Source organism: Anguilla rostrata, chromosome 11 (genome assembly GCF_018555375.3).
Source record: "Anguilla rostrata isolate EN2019 chromosome 11, ASM1855537v3, whole genome shotgun sequence".
NCBI classification, from domain to species: Eukaryota; Metazoa; Chordata; class Actinopteri; order Anguilliformes; family Anguillidae; genus Anguilla; species Anguilla rostrata.
The window spans coordinates 25,354,489-25,374,092 of NC_057943.1; the positions used below are offsets into that span (position 1 = coordinate 25,354,489).

Genomic DNA, 19,604 nt, shown 5'->3' on the forward strand with positions numbered 1-19,604 from the left:
ACAGATCTGTGAATGTGTCGTCCCTCCCTCGCTCCTGCAGTGTGGAGAGCGAGATCACTCCTCGGCTGCGGCTGTGGAGGCAGGCGCTGGATCGCTGCCGCAGCTCCTCCCAGCTCTCCCTGTGCCTCCTCCAGCTGGAGCGCTCCGTCGCCTGGGAGAGATCCGTCATCCGAGTGGTACCTGCCCTCCTCCTCCCTCCTTCACCTCTCCTCCCTCCTCCTGCTTCTCTTTCATTGCTGTCTTTCTCCTCTCTCCTTCCCTCTGTGCTTCTGTTTATTAGCGTACAGTGCTGTGTGAGAGTATTTGCCCCCTTCCTGATTTTCTCTATTATTGCATATTTGTCAACACTGAATGATTTTTGGTCTTTAGGCAAAATGTCAAATTGGCCAAAGGGAGATGGAGTAAACGCCAAAGCACCCTTAGTTGCTGTATCAACCAATTAACCATATTTAGTTTCAGCTGATTGAACACAGACAGACCTGATTACAGCCAGCACCTTTGAATCTGACCTCATATTGACCCTCACAATGAGAGTGAAGTAGTCACTACACACTATGCTATGGAAATTCCAGTGGAGATGAGAAAGGAAGTTGATGAAATATGTGTGGAAAGTCTGGAAAGGGTTTCAAAGCCATTACCCCCAAACCACAGTGAGAGTCATTACCTCCAAACCACAGTGAGAGTCATTACCTCCAAACCACAGTGAGAGTCATTACCTCCAAACCACAGTGAGAGTCATTACCTCCAAACCACAGTGAGAGTCATTACCTCCAAACCACAGTGAGAGTCATTACCTCCAAACCACAGTGAGAGTCATTACCTCCAAACCACAGTGAGAGTCATTACCTCCAAACCACAGTGAGAGTCATTACCTCCAAACCACAGTGAGAGTCATTACCTCCAAACCACAGTGAGAGCCATTACCTCCAAACCACAGTGAGAGCCAAATGGAACAGGGGGTGAATCCTCCCAGCACTTCATCAGCCAAGGGTACAGAAACAGCTCATCCAGGATGTCGCAAAAGACCCCAGAGAAACATCCGCAGAACGCCAGGCCTCTCTGGCCTCAGCTAAGGGTGTCATGCCTTGTTTAGCTCACGGCCCGCGCGGCTCCCTGGCCTCTCATTGGTGCTGGCGTGTTGCGGGGGGCGTGTGCGTGATGCGTGATGCGCGGAGGGTAACGCCGCTCTGTGGTGCCCGCGCAGACCTGCCTGGTGTGCCGGAAAGGCGACAACGACGAGTACCTCCTCCTGTGTGACGGCTGCGACCGCGGCTGCCACATGTACTGCCTGCGCCCCAAGATCTCCCAGATCCCCGAGGGGGACTGGTTCTGCCCCGTGTGCGCGCCCAAGGTGAGGCGGGGCCGCGAGGCGGGGGGCGGGGCTGTGACACGAGGGGGCGGGGCTGCGAGGCGAGGGGAGGGGCTGAGATCCAGAGGGGCGTGACACGAGGGGGCGGGGCTGTGACACGAGGGGCGGGGCTGAGATGCTGGGGGTTGGGCTCAGATGCAGAGGGGCGGGGCTGAGATGCAGGGGGGTTGGGCTCAGATGCAGAGGGGCGGGGCTGAGATGCAGGGGATTTGGGCTCAGATGCAGAGGGGCGGGGCTGAGATGCAGGGGATTTGGGCTCAGATGCAGAGGGGCGGGGCTGTGACACGAGGGGCGGGGCGTTTTGGTGACTCTGTGATTATCGGGGGTTTTTGTCAGTGAGGAAATGTGTCAGCCTCCTCCTTCTGTGCACCCTTATTCTCCTCTCGACAAAAACAGCCGCGATGTAAATTGCTGTTTATTTGGTTTAGTCATTTTAAATTAAGGCTGAAGCAAACGTCTGTGTTATTGTGTTTGCGGCCTCATTCCTGCACCCGCAGTTGTTAAATCTCTAATTGTTGTATGTTTTTGTATTTCCTCCTGACAAGCTCAGTTATTATAATGATAAATTCATTTCTTGTTGTGATTCTTGGAAAATTGGCCCCATCAATGGCTCCTGAGCTGTGATTGAAGGGCAGAAATGACTCTGTCTCTGCTGGCCCTGCCCCCCCCCAGGAGAACGGGGACTCCCAGCGGCCGCGCCGCACCCCCAAACGGAAGTCCTGCATGCAGAAGAGGCTGGTGGAGGGCTACGGCTCGGGGAGCTCGGACGAGGACCCCAGCCCCCGCAGGGACCGGGGCATGGCCACGCGCCAGAGGGACGGCTCCGCCCCCTCCCACGCCCGCTTCTCAGGGGAGGGCGCCAGCTCCGCCTGCTCGCCATCCAAACGCCGGCGCATGGTCACCCGCAACCAGCCGGACCTCACCTTCTGCGAGTGAGTCCTGCAGCATGCACCGTGTCTTACCTCGCTGTGTGTGTGTGCGCGTGCGTGTCTGTGTGGGTGTGTGTGTGTGTGCGTGCGTGTCTGTGTGGGTGTATGTGTGTGTGTGCGTGCGTGCGTGTCTGTGTGGGTGTATGTGTGTGTGTGTGTGCGTGTCTGTGTGGGTGTATGTGCTTGCATGTGTTTTGCACACTTGGTACATGGCCCATGTGCAGGCCTTTTCAGCTATATTCCCTTGCAACAGGTCCTGTTAAACCGTTTCAAATTGAATGTCCTGTTTTTTTAAATGTTGATGTAATTATGATGCACATTAAAAAATCTTTCTCTTTATCTCTCTCTCTCTCTGTATCTCTGTGTCTCTCTCTCTCTCTTTCTCTCTCTCTCTCTCTAGGATCATCCTGATGGAGATGGAGGCTCACGCGGACGCCTGGCCCTTCCTGGAGCCTGTGAACCCGCGGCTGGTGCCCGGGTATCGCCGCATCATCAAACACCCCATGGACTTCCTCACCATGCGGGAGCGCCTCCTACAGGGCGGGTAAGGAGCGCTCCCTCTCTCCCCTGTCTCTGTCCTCTCTTTCACCTGTCTCTCTCTCCTCTCTCTCCTGTCTCGTCTCCCTCTCCTCTCTCTTCCCCGTCTCCTCCCCTCTCTCTCCCCTCTCCTCTCCCCTCTCTCTGTCCTGTCTCTCTCCCCTCTGTCCCGTCTCTCCCCTCTCTCCCTGTCTCTCTCTCCTCTCTGTCCCGTCTCTCCCCTCTCTCCCCCTGTCTCCTCTCCCTCTCTGTCGTCCCCCCTGTCTCCCTTCCCTCTCTTCGTCTCCCTCTCTCCCACCTGTCTCCCTCTCCCCTCTCTCCCCCCTGTCTCTCTCTCCTCTCTGTCCCGTCTCTCCCCTCTCTCCCCCCTGTGTCCGTCCCCGTTCTCGCTCACCCGTGTGTGTTCTCTGGCAGCTACTGCAGCTGTGAGGAGTTTGCGGCCGACGCCCAGCTGGTGTTTGATAACTGCCAGCTGTTTAACGAGGACACGTCGGAGGTGGGCCTGGCCGGACACGCCATGAGGCGCTTCTTCCAGAGCCGCTGGGCGGAGTTCTACCAGGACAAGGACCAATAGGGGCGTGCGGGTGCGCGAGGGGGGCGGGGCCCGGGGACTAGCGGCCCCGCCCCCTCCAGACATTTCCTGTTGCTACTAAAACTGCTGCGCGTGGTCCCCCAGGGCTTCACGGCGCCCCCCTGTGTACAAATGTATATTTATATTGATTTCTTTTGTGGTGTTTCCAAACCAGCTGCGTTTTGCTGGGCTCACAAAAACACTTCCACGCTCCGCTGTATTGAGAGAGTCTCTCTCTCTCTCTCTCACACACACACACACACACACACACACACACACACACAGACCCTCCTTCCTGTTTCTACATCCCCCTCTCCCAGCGGTTGTGCGTGGGTGGGGGTGGGGGCGAGGTGGGGGGTGAGGAATGGGGGCAGTCTGTTTCTCACGCTCTGGGCTGGACAAGCCTGACGGCGGGGGGGGGATGTTCCTCTGAACGCCGAGTTCACAGCAATGCCACGTCACACACACTCGAGGGCGCCGCCGCACGGCGCAAAGTGTTTCTCCTTAACGCTGTCTTCGCCCTGCGTTCGGGGCTTGTAGTGGTCTCCTGGACAGAGGCACTTTGTTTTCTCTCGTTACTTTTTATGGTATATATATATATATATATATATATATATATATATGTGTATACATATATATATATAAATGTAAGGAAATAGCCTGGACTATTTAATAGCAATAGGATGTAGTGCGTGTGTACAGACCACATATTAGAGATCTAAGAAATTCATGAAATGGCCAGTAAACACATTGATAGGAAATACTTTTATCTTTTTTTCCCCCCAAACTGCCTGACGTAGTCAGGCACAATGGCTTCCCTGTGTCCTGATGCTGCTTGATGTGCAAGACTGTCCCAACTTAGCAGCAGGGCTCATCCACTGATCCGGCCTGGGGTTCCCCCTCCCTGCGTCCTCACCCCCCCCCCCCCCCATCCGTTTCAACGCCTGGTTTATATTAAAGCAATATACTAGAGCGGGGCAGTTCAGTGGGGAATCCTCTTTTCCTTTGCCGGACCTGAATGTTGCAGGTTCGAGTCCAGGCAGGGCACTGCTGTTGTACCCTTGCGCTAAAGGTACCTGACCAGACCCCTTCCAGTGAATACCCAGCTGTGTAAATGGGTAAACGCTTGAGCTGAAGCTCGTCTGATAAGGCTGTCTGCTTCGCCCGTAAATGATGTCATTTAAAGGCGAGGTGCGTCTGGGACAGAGCTGTTTGTTGGTCATGCTTCTTTGTGGCGTTCATGGCTGCAATCTTTTTTTAAGTGTTAAAATAGCTAAATGTTCCCGATCCTTGTGTGTTTAATGCAGATCTGCTGTACCACCCCTCTCCCCCCATGTCCCAAACCACAGACAGAACTCTCATCCTCCCAAACCACAGACAGAACTCATCCTCCCAAACCACAGACAGAACTCTCATCCTCTGAAACCACAGACAGAACTCTCATCCTCCCAAACCACAGACAGAACTCTCATCCTCCCAAACCACAGACAGAACTCTCATCCTCCCAAACCACAGACAGAACTCTCATCCTCCCAAACCACAGACAGAACTCTCATCCTCCCAAACCACAGACAGAACTCTCATCCTCCCAAACCACAGACAGAACTCTCATCCTCTGAAACCACAGACAGAACTCTCATCCTCTGAAACCACAGACAGAACCCTCATCCTCCCAAACCACAGACAGAACTCTCATCCTCCCAAACCACAGACAGAACTCTCATCCTCCAAACCACAGACAGAACTCTCATCCTCCCAAACCACAGACAGACTCTCATCCTCCCAAACCACAGACAGAACTCTCATCCTCCCAAACCACAGACAGAACTCTCATCCTCCAACACAGACAGAACACCACCTCCCAAACCACAGACAACTCTCATCCTCTGAAACCACAGACAGAACTTATCTCTGAACCACGACGAACTCACCTCCAACACAGACAGAACTCTCATCCTCCCAAACCACAGACAGAACTCTCATCCTCTGAAACCACAGACAGAACTCTCATCCTCTGAAACCACACACACAACCGTACTTGAAACAAGTACATGTTATCAGCGGCATCAGTGCTTGCGAAGAAGGCATAAGGTGCTTATTAAGGCAAAAAACTGAGGGAAACGGATTAAGATGCTTTTTAAATCTGACAGGATATGAGCTGGAGATGTGTCATGAGCTGGACGTGTGCTCTGGGAGGGAGGGGGCGGGGGAGTGAGTGCGCAGATGTTCCCTTTCCACACAAGTGATGTGGGCGAGGGATCCTCCCCCCACCTATTCCAGCCAGTCTCATTCCCAGTCCTTTGGTGGTTGACGGCACGGTTGCTGAGTTAGGGTTGTTGCAGCCTTACTCTTTCACCATCAGCAGCGTAGAGAGGGCCCGGCAGAACCGGCCACTGCGGGGGTCTCCTGGAGGTCAGGGGGTTCTGGGAGGTACAGGGCCCCATCACCTTGTGTGGTCCCGTTGGCCTGCCCTGCTCGCACCCCTCTTGGCTTTTGTGTGTTGTTTTTGTTGAAACCGTTTCTGTCCTCCAGACAACACATGGCGCTGAGTACACAATGTGAGCAATGAGACTCATTTCAACAAGAGAATCAAATCGGTTAACAGGAAATGCATATTAACTCGTTCCCTTCGTCATAGAAAGGGGGCGCTGGATACTTTTTCTATAACCAAAATGTGGTGTTTAGTGAATAATTTTTAATAATGTACAGTTTTCTGTGACTTTAAATTTATTCCTTTCTATATTTTTAGGACCAAGCTATCATTTCTAAGAGGAGGCATTAAGGAACATGTTGTACTGATGTGATGTTACACGTGTGCATTTGTACAATGTACTGTTGAGTTGAATAAAGCCACATCTAGTAGAGGTATAATCTGTGTCAGCCTGTTTATTCCTCAACCTCAACCTTAGATGCCTGTGTATGGGGGCGGGCAAGAACAACACAGGGAAAGGTTATGGTTGGATTCCCTGAGATCCTGACTTCAGTGCTCACAGGCTATTTGCACACCTAATAAGGACTATTTCCCACTTTCCCTGAGTTTTGTGGAGGTTTTATTCTGTGATAAGGGAAGTGTAATCTGTCGGAAATTAGCATTTAGGGATGAAGTCTGGGTTCAGGCAAAGTGCATTTCCAGTCTGCGGTAGCCCAATCCCACACACAGCCCTCTCGACTCGCAGATTATGGACTTGCTGATTTAAACGATGTATTTTCAGGGAATTCAAGTCCACGACTGGACAAGGGCTTGAGGTGAGCAAGTGCAATAGGACTTGTGACGTCACTCAACAACGTTGCTGAGAGACAGACGCAGCCATGGCTTTGACGTTGGCAGCGTTCAGCAGAAGCTTGCCGTCGCACTGTGGGGATGAGACTTGCAGGCCACTAGGGGGCACCCAAACCTCATCATAAGATGTATTTTCAGCCGGTGTGGTGAAGTGGTCCCATTGCCCCCGGAGACTGGACAGATGGAGGAAGCCATCTGTATAAATGAACTGGCGGTAAGTCGACATTCAGAATGTATTTGTAGCATGGGAACAAAAAGCCAAGCCATCCTCAGTGTATGCCTGTATCAAGGCATGTAGCACGAGTCTGTTTTTTAAATGACCGCCGAGCAGTTATGAGTCTGTTTTTTAAATCAGTGCCGAGCAGTTATCAGTTTCCTTGCCATAAAATCACCCAGGAATTTGTAAATACTGAGTATGGTTCATCGGCTAGTCATTGTAAATCTACAGCATTGACCTGCACTTAACCAAACCCCATGCCCTCTAGGCAGGCTGTGAGACTGGTGCTGCTCATGGGGGGGGTGTTGCGAGCAGCGGTTGAAGAATGGAGAGAGGGGAGGGTAGAGAGTTGTTCTCACTGAGACTGCAGCTTCGCATGCTTCTTGTTGGTGGGATGTTGGGGTGTGGAGGGGGTGGGGGGGTGGTTGCTTAGGGAGCAGGCGGTGGTCTGAAGGGAATAGGGTAGAGGAAGAGGTGAAGGAGGGGGTATTTAGAGAGTTAGTTTGTTCTCCAGGAATCTGAGATCTCTGCAGCTTTCCAGCACTGGCAGTTTCGGGGCTGGTGTTTACGGGGTGGGATGTTGGGGTGTGGAGGGGGCTGGCTCTGTCGAGGTCAGCACTCTGAGAATAGGGCATAGAAAAGTCCCCACGCCAGCAGGATTTTAGAACCCTCCCTCCACTCCACAAAGGGCTTAGCCCCACAAAACAGGGCTTACAGGTGCTGGGGCCAGTGGAGGGGGCCTGGGGGGTAGGCTTTATACCCCGCCCCCCAACTGACACCCACAATGCAGGGCCAGTCTGGCCTAGGCTCAGCCGGGCCCATAGCACCACGGCGCAGTCCTTCACCGGGCCTCGGCCTCAGTCCCTTGCGCTCTTCGCTGTGAGGGTGGAGGCCCCTTCATGTTCCCGTGGAACCCTGGGCAGACCTGCTGGAGCCCAGCCATGCCTGGCTGTCAGCGCCCACTGAGGTGTCTGTGCAACAGCACCACTTGCATGGTGGACTGAGTTATCACATTTTAATCATAATGCAACAAATCATGCATGAATTACAATGCATTGACTTTAAAAATGGTTATGGGTTGGCTGCTCGGTGGCTATATTCAAACATAAACTGTGTTCTTGGCTAGAAATAGCTGTACAAAATAAGTATTGTATCTTATTGAACCTGTGTTTAGTAGTTGCCTATGACCATGAAATGCACTTTTTGTATGTCGCTTTGGAAAGCGTCTGCCAAATAAATGAAATGTAATGTAATGTAATGCTCTGGGCAGCACATTTATAAAAGAAAGCAAAAGAATAAGAACTGATCATGGGTAATGCAGTAAAACTATTGCCCTCTGCTTAGGAATACCCCTCATAAGAGCTTACACAGGCCTCAAGCTGTTATGTCTCAAACAATGAGGTGGCCAGCTTCTTAGCCACCGTTTTGCCAGTTGCATGTTTTTAGTGGTGAGGCTAGTGTAGCTGTCCAGAGCTATACCCAGGATGCACCTGTTTCAGTGGTAGCTCTAGTGTGACTGTCCTTCAGAAGAGGATGAGGGTGAAACAGTTGATGAGAATAATTTCTTATTGTTAAAGTTAGGGCTAGTTAAAAGTTTAGAATTTGGACATGAAAGCACATAACATTGGCTGAACCCCAATTATCAGGGGAGACAAAACATTATTTTGTCTTCATCCTTTCCCAGTCAGGTCCCAGTAACAACTTCACCACACCCCTGAGTTATGTGTAACCGGGCCAGAAATTAATTGTTGCTTTGACCAGAAGCAAACATGATGGAAATCTGGGCGCCTCTTCGAAAGGCGAGCCTAGGCCTGGCCCCGCAGGGGACACAGGAAGAACCCAAACTGTCATAAATAACCAGCTGCGCCTAACCCCCAAACTGTAATAACTGCACCTGTCTGTGGATACTGGGAAACACTATCCATGATCCTCCATAACCTTGTCATATTCTGTTGTGACCTCATCTCCCACTGGCTGAAAACATTTAGGGGTCATTTTTCATGCTGTAAACCTAAATAATCCTTAACCCTCCTGTTATGTTGCGGGTCAAATTGACCCTTTTTAAAGTTTGAAAATCTAGGAAAAATACTTAAAATTATTTTTTCAGTATGAAACTTCTTCTACTGGCCTTAATTAGTGTAATCAACATTCTAAATGAAAATGGTTCATTTCATGTATTTGCAAACCCCCCCTGTATGTTTATATCACCCGGGAACATTTTTGCTGTACCTAAAAAATGAACAGAACAGGAGGGTTAAATAATTCTCCAAATAAACGCTTCCCTAAGCTAATGCTTTCGTGGGTTAATGATAGTTTGACAAAGTGACGAAGCAACAAAGCAGCTTTTTACCCCCAACTTTATTCCTTTTCTCCACTAATTTTAGAGGCTATCATTGTAGACCTGTACCACCACTGCAAGTACAATATCCTCTGCAAATTAAATGGGCAAGGGCAAGGGCAAGAGTAAGAGCCATGACTGTAAGACCTGTGTGTGTGTGTGAGTGTGCGTGTGTGTGCATGCGTGCGTACGTGCGTGCGTGCGTGTGTGCGTGCTGAATTCAAGCCGTCAGCTATTGTCCATGAAACAGAACATAATTAGTCAGCTCACACAGTGATCCAATATTAAATGCTCAATAACAATAAGTGACAGAATCTAAATAACACAACTGCAAATTTGTTCATATTGCACCCTACCCGTCTACTGTCTGTTCTGATATCACACTTCCTGCATAACCGTCTATTCTGATATCACACCATACCTGCCTACCTGTCTGTTTTTATATCACACTGTGCCTGCCTACCTGTCTGTTCTGATGTCACACTGTACCTGCCTACCTATCTATTCTGATATCACACTGTGCCTGCCTACCTGTCTGTTCTGATGTCACACTGTACCTGCCTACCTGTCTATTCTGATATCACACTGTACCTGCCTACCTGTCTGTTCTGATGTCACACTGTACCTGCCTACCTGTCTGTTCTGATATCACACTGTACCTGCCTACCTGTCTGTTCTCATGCACTCCTGGTTTTATGGAGATGAGTATTGATCTTTAACCCTGCAGTTTATTTCTACTGATAAGGATTGGATTCTCCTCTCTTCTGGTGTTTCACTCTCCTTCCTTCTTCCTCCATTGCAGTCCCTCTTTCTCACTGGAACTCCCCCCCTCTTTCCGCTCTCACACACTCACACTCACACAGATACACACATACACTTAAACACATACTCATGCAAACGCTCACATTCACAAAGAATTCTGCCGCCAGCATTTTGTATTGACAAGAGGGCTGCGGGCGCAGCAATATTCTTTCAGCATTTCCTCTCCCTCCTCCCCCTCCTCCCCAAACATGCTGTCCCCACTTCGTTCAGTGCGATGCCCCCCCCCCCCCGCTTCTCCAAACAGGGATTTTCCAGGGCTTTACCAGCTCTGTCCACCCAAACAAAGCGAAACTCGGACTAATCAGTTCTGTGCCTACCGCCCAGGCAGCACCCAGAACAGCTCCTGTGTTTAAACGGTCACAACTTCCTAAATGGTTCCAAAGGTTGGCCCGACTGTGAGTGGGTTGAGGTGGGGGGATGGAGTTGTACACTTGATCACGAGGATCAAAATGTCACAATCCGAATGCTAATCGAATGATACAGATGCAGGATTATGTACTGATCATGACACGTTTCCAGTGGGACATGGGTACAGACAAATCCCCTTTTAGGTTTGTGCTATCCTGTTTCACCCCAAATCAGTTATAGTACGAGACCAAGCCAGGGCAGGATACCCCCATCATTTAATTAATTTCTTCACAAAATATATTGTATTTTTATGCACTAGACATAGAGGGTCTCACAGGTGATGTCTTCTGAATGCCTCTGCCATACAGTTGAACTGAACATGGGCAGAATTCTTAAGGTGACATATTGCAGTGCTGCTGCAGGGGGCGCTAGAAAGACTATGCTTGGTGCTCTATCAGAGTTTATTGGGGACCTTTGAGATGGGCCAATTTACTTGATATTCCCTTCAGCTGCTTTTGCAGGAGACATGCAAGCCATCATTACACCAGGGCAGGAGGACTTAATGTCTCAAAGATCTTTATTTTCTGGTAATCTTATTCTTATTGTGACTCCTACTTCTGTCCACTTGCTCCAGTTTAACAGCGAGATTATATTTTACCTTGAAGAAGCCATAGTTGTGGCAGAGAAATTATACATATATTTAAATATAAAATTCTGTGGGTAAAATGGAAGTTAAACTTGGAACAGGTTAAAGCTGGTGGATAAAATGGCAGTTTGTGAAAAGAGAAAAGAAAGACAATTGTGTTGAACAGTTGCAGCCCTCCTGTCTGTCATCAAGATGCAAGTTTGTCCTCTGTTTGAAAGGCTTATAACCCATAAATGATGTACATTTTTTGTATATTACGTCTCCTGATAGATTTTTAAGACATGCAAATTCGACAGATGTTTTTTTTTTTGTAGGTGGAGACGTTTGGCTCAGCTCATAGTGTGGCTGATTTTTGAGTCATATATGACAGCTCCAGAGTGGGTGGGGGAGTGATCCCTGGCACATTCTATCATCCCTCCTCTATATCCTGCTTTCCATGTGCTCTCCTCATCTGAATAAAACGGAAATACAAACGGAAGTGGGCCTGTCCTCTCTCCGTTTTTTTAGAAAAAAAAATTCTCCCTTTTTCTGTTCTCCTCAATCTGAAATGCCCTGTCATTTTTATATACCGAAGCTCATTGCTGCAACCAAACGGTCTCTGGAGGTATTCTCAACTGACCTGGGAGATGGGCAGGCTTGGTGCATTTCCAAAATTTGGAGAATAAAAGTGGGCAACAAAAATATGCAAAAAAACTAAATACATAAAAAATTAATAAATGTATAAACATTGCTGAGTTTTTAAAAAGTTTGTACCTCCCCTTGGTTAAACGTGTGTACAAAGACTCTGGGTAATGAGTGGTTCCTTTTTTCTCTACAGTTTCCTCTTTCCATCACTGTGGTGTAGCTTAATTCTAGTCTCATCTGTCCATGAGGCTTTGTTCCAGAATTCTATGGTTTTCAAAAATCAACTCTTTTTTTTTTTTTTAGCAAACTCTAACCTGACTGTTCTGTTCTGGAGGCTTGTCAGTAGTTTGAATCTTGTGGTGAACCCTCTGAGGGGTTTGTATAAAACATGATTTTGCCAAATCCAATGTTTTGGCTATGTCTCTGATCCATTTATTTTAGTTTGGCAGCTTCTGACACTTATTTGGCCCTCATGTTGAGACTTCAAATGCAGATTCCACACAAATGCAGAATTAACTCTAGACCTTTCTTAGCTTTCTTGCACAATAATTAATGATGCAAAGGCATACAGCTGCATGAGAAAAAGCTGAGCAGCCAATTGCCCAATTACTATTGCTCCACTAAAATGGGGGACTGTGTATACAAAGGGCTATAATTCCTGCATGAATCACCCAATATGGAAGTAAATACCCAAAAATTAAAGCTGACAGTCTGCATTTTATCCTCATATGCATTGTTTTATTTCAAATCTAATGTGCTGGAGTTCAGAGTCAAAACAACAAAAATTCTGTCACTGTCCCTATACTTTCGCTTTTAACTATTTTTTTTTATTATTGTTAAACTTTGTTTATCAAGGAAAAACATTGTTAGAGCAAAAAAGTATTTTTACAACATTTACACTTTCACTTTCTGTTTGAAAGTGTTAAGACTGTGTACTCAGCATGTTTCTAATATAAAAACTGAATTCCTGGGGGCACATGCATGGCCGCTGGAAACAATGGATTTGCCAGGATCAGGTGTTTTTGGGGCTGAACGCTGGCAGGTTGTTGGCTCTAGGCTCTTCCGTTTGGGGGCCTCTTGCCCACGACGGTTTCCTGAGGCTATTGTTGGGCGGTTCCTGCATGTCAGCGCTTATCGACGGGCGGGTGAAATGTGGCAGGGCGAGCGCTCCGCGCGGACGCCGGCGCCGCACGCTACTGCTGTGTGGGAGAAGGCCGGGCCACACACTGGGCTCGGACCGGCCGTCGTGCCCACAGAACGCGCTCACTCCCCCCTGTCCCCAGTGCTCCGACCCATCAGTAACCTGGTCTTAGCTCTCAGCTGCTGGACGATTCAGTGCGCTCTCCCCACACGCATTACACACGCATCACACAGCTCCTTCAATCAAACCTTCTAGATAGAGACCATAAATGAGCTCTTTTAGTTTAGCAGCCCCGGTGAGTTACTCCAGACAGACCCAATGGCAGTCCTTGTCCTCCAGCAGTATCTGTGCTCTGCTTAATCTCCACTTGCCAATGCAAAGCATTCAATTACGGCTGACGGCAAGTTTTTAGTACTGAAACATAGTGACATATTGAGATGTTTCACTGTCTTTTATTATTTGGGGATTGAAGTTTGTGGCATGGTAGAACTGACCACTGCACCAACATTGCCTCTCTGTTGGTGTCCTTGATTTCAGTATGGAGGGAAGTGTTGGGGATGGCACACAGGGAGACAGGCGCAGTTTGTTTGACTGTGTGGGGACCAGAGTGATGGTGAAAAAGGGGTTAAGTTTTTTTGTTTTTTTAAATGGTCCTGTGTGCCCTCCCACCCCCACCCCCAAACCCCCCACCCCCCCGTGCCCCGTGCCCCTCCCGCCTGGGGATTATTCCGTCACCATGGCCCCAGGGAGCTATAAATCCCCCCAGCGCTCCTCTTCACACGCTCAGAGCGACCCGATGTCTGCAGGACATGCTCGACCTCCGTCTCTCCCTGTTTCTGTGCTGATCCAAATCATCCTCACTCTCGCATAGATGCATCATTGGTCCTCCTGACGAAAAGCAGCGTCTCTATGACAAACGCCAGCGGCCTCCAGCAGCAGATGTGGCGGAAGAAACTAAAAGCTGTCGCTTAGCAACACGTCAGACTGTGCCTGCAGAGGCTTGGCCTTAGCTTAGATCTCAAGAAGTTGTGAACTTTTAAAATCATTTTTTTAACGCTTTCTTCATAGTTCGTTCTCTCTTTTGTCACTTGTTTATTTCTAAAATCAGTGAACTTTGTGAAGTGTGCCAAGAGACTCTAAAGGGAAATCTTATATTTGTTCAGTTAGTTCCCTTTTAGAGTTCAAAGAGGGTCCTTTCTTCTCTCTCTTTGGTTGCCCTTTTTCACCCCTCCCACCCCCCTGCTGAGGAGTGTCCGATTGTCCGATCACCATGTGGGAGTTCCGGTCCATGCTGTTTTGGCGGGCGGTCTTCGCCGAGTTCTACGGCACCATGTTCTTCGTGTTCTTCGGGATGGGCGCGGCCCTCCGCTGGACGACCGCCCCTCACAACGTCCTGTACGTGGCCTTCTGCTTCGGGCTGGCGGCCGCCACGCTCATCCAGTCCATAGGCCACATCAGCGGCGGCCACATCAACCCGGCCGTCACCTTCGCCTACCTGATCGGCTCGCAGATGTCCCTGTTCCGCGCCGTCTTCTACATCGCGGCGCAGATGCTGGGCGCCCTGGCCGGGGCCGCTGTGCTCTACGGGGTCACGCCGAACAACATGCGGGGAACCATGGGCCTTAATACGGTATGGGCTGACTCCCCCCTCCCACGAGGGAGTGTGAGAGGATCAGTTTTTATCCCTTTTTAGGATAAATACTGAACTGCTAATCTCGAAAGTTCCTTGAGTTCCGTACGCTCTCTAGTGTAACAGTCATTAACGAAAATGCAGCCAAAAAGCTTTGAGAAGAAAGCATGGAAAAGGCCAAAATACACTGTATTTTCAGTCATTTCTCAAAATTATCTGCTCTGTCAATCTTTTGGCTGGCTGTCTCTAACCATTGTGCATTCGCCTGAATGCTTCCATTCTGCACATCAAGCTCTCCACACACACACACACACACACATACATACACACACACAGATCACCTCCTCTTCATCAGTCAACTTTAAACTAAATCTGTCAAAACTTTTTATTTATTTATTTTTTAAAATATAATTTTTTCAACAGTTCAAACACAATGCTGGATAATTCTCAATCAACGAGTACAAATTCATAGTTTCAAAAAATTGTAATCTGCACTCATCACAGGCAAGAAATACATAGAGAACTTGAGGGAAAGATGTTCTAGGTAAAAGTTGTGTAAGCCACTCTGGATAAGAGCATCTGCTAAATGCCTGTAATGTAAAAGGCACAGCATGCAGTCACATTGTGGTTTATTCCATATCTGATGACAAAGCCCTAGCCACAGACCTCACGGAGAGGAAAGGAGCAAAGGGACATTCGACCGGACCGATTTTGGGCTGCACTGTACATGCACATGCGCTAAACTTCAGACAAAGCGGCAGGGTGCATTTCACTCTCTTTGTCCAGACGCTGACCTTCCTCTAGGAGACCGCGATTGGTCAGGAGTAGTCCGCTGCGTGTGTGCAGGTGGTTTGATGTGGCTCAGCTTCATGACCTGTGCTGGCTGAGGAGCAAACCTGTTTTTAGTGTCTGTGTCTTTGTGAGAAAATCTCACAGATCTTTCCGTAACAGCATCTCCGAGGCCAAAAAAAGAATACTGCTCTTTAATCTGTTACTTTGGCTACTTTGTTTGCTGTCTGTTTATTTAGGTCTATTTTTGCATATAAGTGTAGTTGGAATGTTGTTTCTGTAGTTGAATGTTGTGTAGTTGGAATGCATTTGGAGGTCTGCCCCAGGGAGGTGTGGGACAGAAAGAAGGGCCTTGCTGTTGAATGGGAGGGGGGTAGGAGTACCCTGCCTGTCTGGTACATTGCAGATCATGATTAGGGAGCGATGTTTCAGATTAGCACTCACAGAGCCCCCCCCAACAGGTGCAGCCTGGGATCAGCCAGGGAATGGCCACCACCATGGAGATCTTCCTCACCCTGCAGCTCGTCGTCTGCATCTTCGCCGTGACGGATGAGAGGCGCAACGGGCGCATGGGCTCCGCCGCCCTCTCCATCGGGTTCTCCGTCATGCTGGGTCACCTGCTTGGGGTGAGGAGGGGAGGAGAGGGCAGGGGCGCGATTGGGGGCATTGATGGAAGCGTGAGACTTCAATAACTGGATGCAATGTCATGCTCTGCTAATGTGACTCACATGAACCTGTCAAAAGACTGTCCCAAGTGTTTAAATCAGAGAACCACTGAACTCTCTACTTTAGAGCTTTGTGACTTATCTTTTTCATACTAAATGACAGCACATTTTATGTACTAAATCTACTTCTATTGTGTACTAAATCTGAAGGCTTTTCAGTGAATATTCATCTTTACAAATGAATAATATATTAAATATGTAAGAAGGGCAATTCAAATTTGGCATAGCCAGAACAGACAGAATTATGAAGCTAAAGTCTCATGCTGTGAACTACTGAAAGTTTTTTCTATTTTATTAAGCTCCAAAGTTTATCAATGATAATATTTAAGGATATCTAAATTGCGAGAATTTAATTGGTGTCTAAGATCAGTATTTACAAGTCATTCTCTGTATGTCTCGGATCTAATAATTCTCATTGAAGTAAATTTTTTCATTAAAATGGTGTATTTCTGAAGATGTTTACAGTAAATTTAATGAATTCTGCATTTGTTAGATTTTATAATTGTGGGGTTTCAGCCTTGCCATTATTAATGAATTAATCTTGTTTCCTGCCAAAACTTGGCAACTGGTCCTAAGAACTTACCTCTGTGTTTCAGATGTACTACACTGGAGCCGGAATGAATCCCGCCAGATCATTCGCTCCCGCCGTGCTCGTTAGAAACTTTGTCAACCACTGGGTGAGATACACGATCTGGCCTGCAGGTGGCATTCACCATACTCCTCAGATGATTCTGAGCTCTTGCCTCATAATGAGGGATACTTTTGGTGCCAACATTTACAGGACTCATTTTAATCAAATGTAATCATATTTTAAAATATGTACATTTTTATTTAACATCTTTCATGTACATATACATGAAAAATGCTAAATAAAAATGTACATATTAAAAATATGGTTCTATTTTGTGGAACGGAGTGTAGCACAGTGGGTAAGGAACTGGGCTTGTAACCGAAAGGTCGCAGGTTCGATTCCCGGGTAGGACACTGCCGTTGTACCCTTGAGCAAAGTACTTAACCGAAATTGCTTCAGTATATATCCAGCTGTATAAATGGATACAATGTAAAAATGCTATGTAAAAAGTTGTGTAAGTCGCTCTGGATAAGAGCGTCTGCTAAATGCCTGTAATGTAATGTAATTTTTGATACATCCATCATTTGATCATGATCATCATTCCTTTTCATTTGGTTCTATGTGTGTGTTCAGCTAAATATTTATGTTATATGGTTAAGCAACCCCTGGTAATGTGTGTGTGTTTGAGTGCACTGCAGGGTGGGAACCCCTTGTAATGCGTGTGTGTTTGTGTGTGCTGCAGGTCTACTGGGTGGGGCCCATGATTGGAGGAGCCATGGGGGCGTTGCTGTATGACTTCATGCTGTTCCCGCGCATGCGCGGTCTGTCCGAGAGACTGGCCACCCTGAAGGGGAGCCGCCCCCCTGAGAGAGAGAACCAGCAGGACACCCGGGGCGAGCCATCCGAGCTCAAGACCCAGGCCCTGTAACCTCACACTGCCACGCCCGACCCTGCACACGAGACACCCGCACACACGCACGCACACACACACACACACACACATACACTCATGTGCGTGCACACGCACAGCCACTGAAACTGTGCCATGTCCTCACCGAACATACTGAAATAGGAGCAACAGGCACTCGAGAATCACTCTACCACCCTCCCACCCCCACACCCCTCGCTCCCGCTCCACCCCTGGGACCACAGGACAGAAATGAGAGCTGGAAGAGGAAGTGCACCTGGGGAAAGGAAGAGGGGGGGCGGGGAGGGGAGGGGCTGGGCGGGTGCTGACTGCTCAGGACCGGGGGCATCTCTCTCTGCTGTGGTCTTTTTCAGGAGTGAGCTCTGGACTTCAGACTTTTGAATGCTACTCATCTTCAAACCCTTCTGATCTTGAGCTTTTTTTTTCCTGTGTTGTTTCTGCATTTTCAGCACGTGCACGTGTGACGCCATTCAAATTTACCAGGGTTTATGCTATTTTATTTTATTTTTATTTTCGGTGTGTGTGAGTGTGTGTGTTTACTGGTTTTATTTCTGCTTTTTCACTACTGCTCACCAGTGTTTGTATCATGCTGATGTTGCTTATGTTTTATTTATTTTTTATTTATTAATGTATTTAAATACCTCTCCCCATACAGTGTATTCACTGTAATTTTAGTCAACTTTAGACTTTTTTTCCAGTGGAAATCCTCCCTTCCACTGATTTTCCCTGCAAAGATACAATGGAGAAACTAATGCTACATTCCAGCCTGGCCCCTGTGTAACTCGGACTAAAAGTCTCATTTTTGAGGACCAGTAATCAATTCCCACGCCATTTAAATGAGAAATAAACACAAACAACACAACAGTAAACTGTCTTTTCTTACCTGAAAGCTATTTAAACTTTTTAATTTTTTCCCCTGATATTTATTTTATACGTATGTATACATACAATGTATGAATGCATGTGTGTGTATATGCCTATGTGTGGTGTACACGTACCCCACACGCATGTGTATGCACGCACATATATAGACACGCATCAATGATTTCTGCATATACACACTTGAAGTTGATTTTTCATTTTGTTTATTGATTTATTGATATGAAACTTAAAGCAGAGCTTTAGATTTTATTGTTACACTTACTTTGAAAATGATAAGTAAAGTGCCAAAGACATACTGGTCTTTACCTGTATTGAGCCAAAAGACAGACATATTTTCAAATGCTTAGTATTAATAAGTGAATACAGTCTTTTTTATTTTGGCCTTGCAGCATGTGTGACTTGCAGGGCCTAATGTTTCCCTGTGAGATCGGCTGAGTGGGTTTACATTTCCATTTTCCTGCAGATGCAGAGATGAAAGTTCTGTTGATACAGGAAATTATGTTTTGATAGATTCATTATCTTCATGACTTAGAGATGGCGCTAGTTCACACTTCTCTTATGGCAGCAGGAAATGGATTTTTAAAAATCCAGCAGAATGGACTGGTTGGGTGGCCTGCTTGGTGGGCGGTTAGCTAATCTGTTGAGATGGCCTATATAATTTTATTCACATCCGCACAAAAGAAGTCCATCAGTGTAGCGTGTCAAATTACTTCCTGGTACCTTTATGAGATAAAAACGGGAAGAAAGCGTTGAAGCTTATTCAGTTCAGGAAATATTTTGTGTTTGAATGTGTGTGTGTGTGTGTGTGTGTGGGTGTGCGAGTGAGAGAGAAAGAGAGGAGATGGTGAGACAGTGGGAGAGAGAGAGAATTCATGTGTGAATGTGGGAAAGATGGAGGGTGTATGAAGTGTGTGTGTGTGAGAGAAAGAGAGAGAGAAAGAGAGAGAGAGAGAGAGAGAAACAGAGACCTGTGCGTGTCGCAGTGTGTGCATTTTTTATTGATTCTGCGCAGATATACAAATCTTTAATCATCTGGATGACTTCTCTTTGCCCGAAGATGCGCTTTCCCGGCTAATCTGAGCAGCCTGTCCCACCAAAGGCTAGTTTAACGAAATGTGACTGTTCCAAGTTCGTCTACGTCATTTAAATTATTTTTTACCTAGTATTCAAAAATGTTTAAGATCGAAAGTTGTAAAAATAAGTAACTTCCATGGTTCATGATGTGGAAGAGTTTGGATTAAAACAGTCGCTTGTTCA

General features: G+C 47.6%; 2 protein-coding genes across 7 annotated transcripts in view; both read left to right on the forward strand.

Annotated features, from left to right (window-relative positions):
- The window catches only part of LOC135234393 (bromodomain adjacent to zinc finger domain protein 2A-like), a 32,773-nt gene extending 29,139 nt beyond the window's left edge, over nt 1-3,634 (forward strand). For all 6 annotated transcript variants that reach the window (XM_064298959.1, XM_064298957.1, XM_064298961.1 and 3 more), the window contains 5 exons: nt 41-176; nt 1,205-1,351; nt 2,042-2,301; nt 2,699-2,842; nt 3,250-3,634. In XM_064298959.1, the coding sequence (XP_064155029.1) occupies nt 41-176; nt 1,205-1,351; nt 2,042-2,301; nt 2,699-2,842; nt 3,250-3,409 (847 nt within the window). In that variant the 3' untranslated portion in view covers nt 3,410-3,634. The remainder of the gene's footprint in view (nt 1-40; nt 177-1,204; nt 1,352-2,041; nt 2,302-2,698; nt 2,843-3,249) is intronic.
- A 9,960-nt stretch (nt 3,635-13,594) lies between these two features.
- LOC135234399 (lens fiber major intrinsic protein-like) lies at nt 13,595-19,604 on the forward strand. The gene is made up of 4 exons (XM_064298982.1): nt 13,595-14,452; nt 15,703-15,867; nt 16,563-16,643; nt 17,280-19,604. Exons 1-4 carry the CDS (start codon nt 14,093-14,095, stop codon nt 17,463-17,465), a joined length of 792 nt encoding a protein of 263 aa, XP_064155052.1. The 5' UTR covers nt 13,595-14,092; the 3' UTR covers nt 17,466-19,604.

What these genes read in the sequence shown, in the direction of transcription:
- LOC135234399 (XM_064298982.1), top strand. Translation starts at nt 14,093, where the DNA reads ATGTGGGAGTTCCGGTCCATGCTGTTTTGGCGGGCGGTCTTCGCCGAG. An exon ending in GAACCATGGGCCTTAATACG is followed by an intron (nt 14,453 to 15,702) that starts GTATGGGCTGAC and finishes CCCCCCCAACAG; the next exon opens with GTGCAGCCTGGGATCAGCCA. An exon ending in GAAACTTTGTCAACCACTGG is followed by an intron (nt 16,644 to 17,279) that starts GTGAGATACACG and finishes TGTGTGCTGCAG; the next exon opens with GTCTACTGGGTGGGGCCCAT.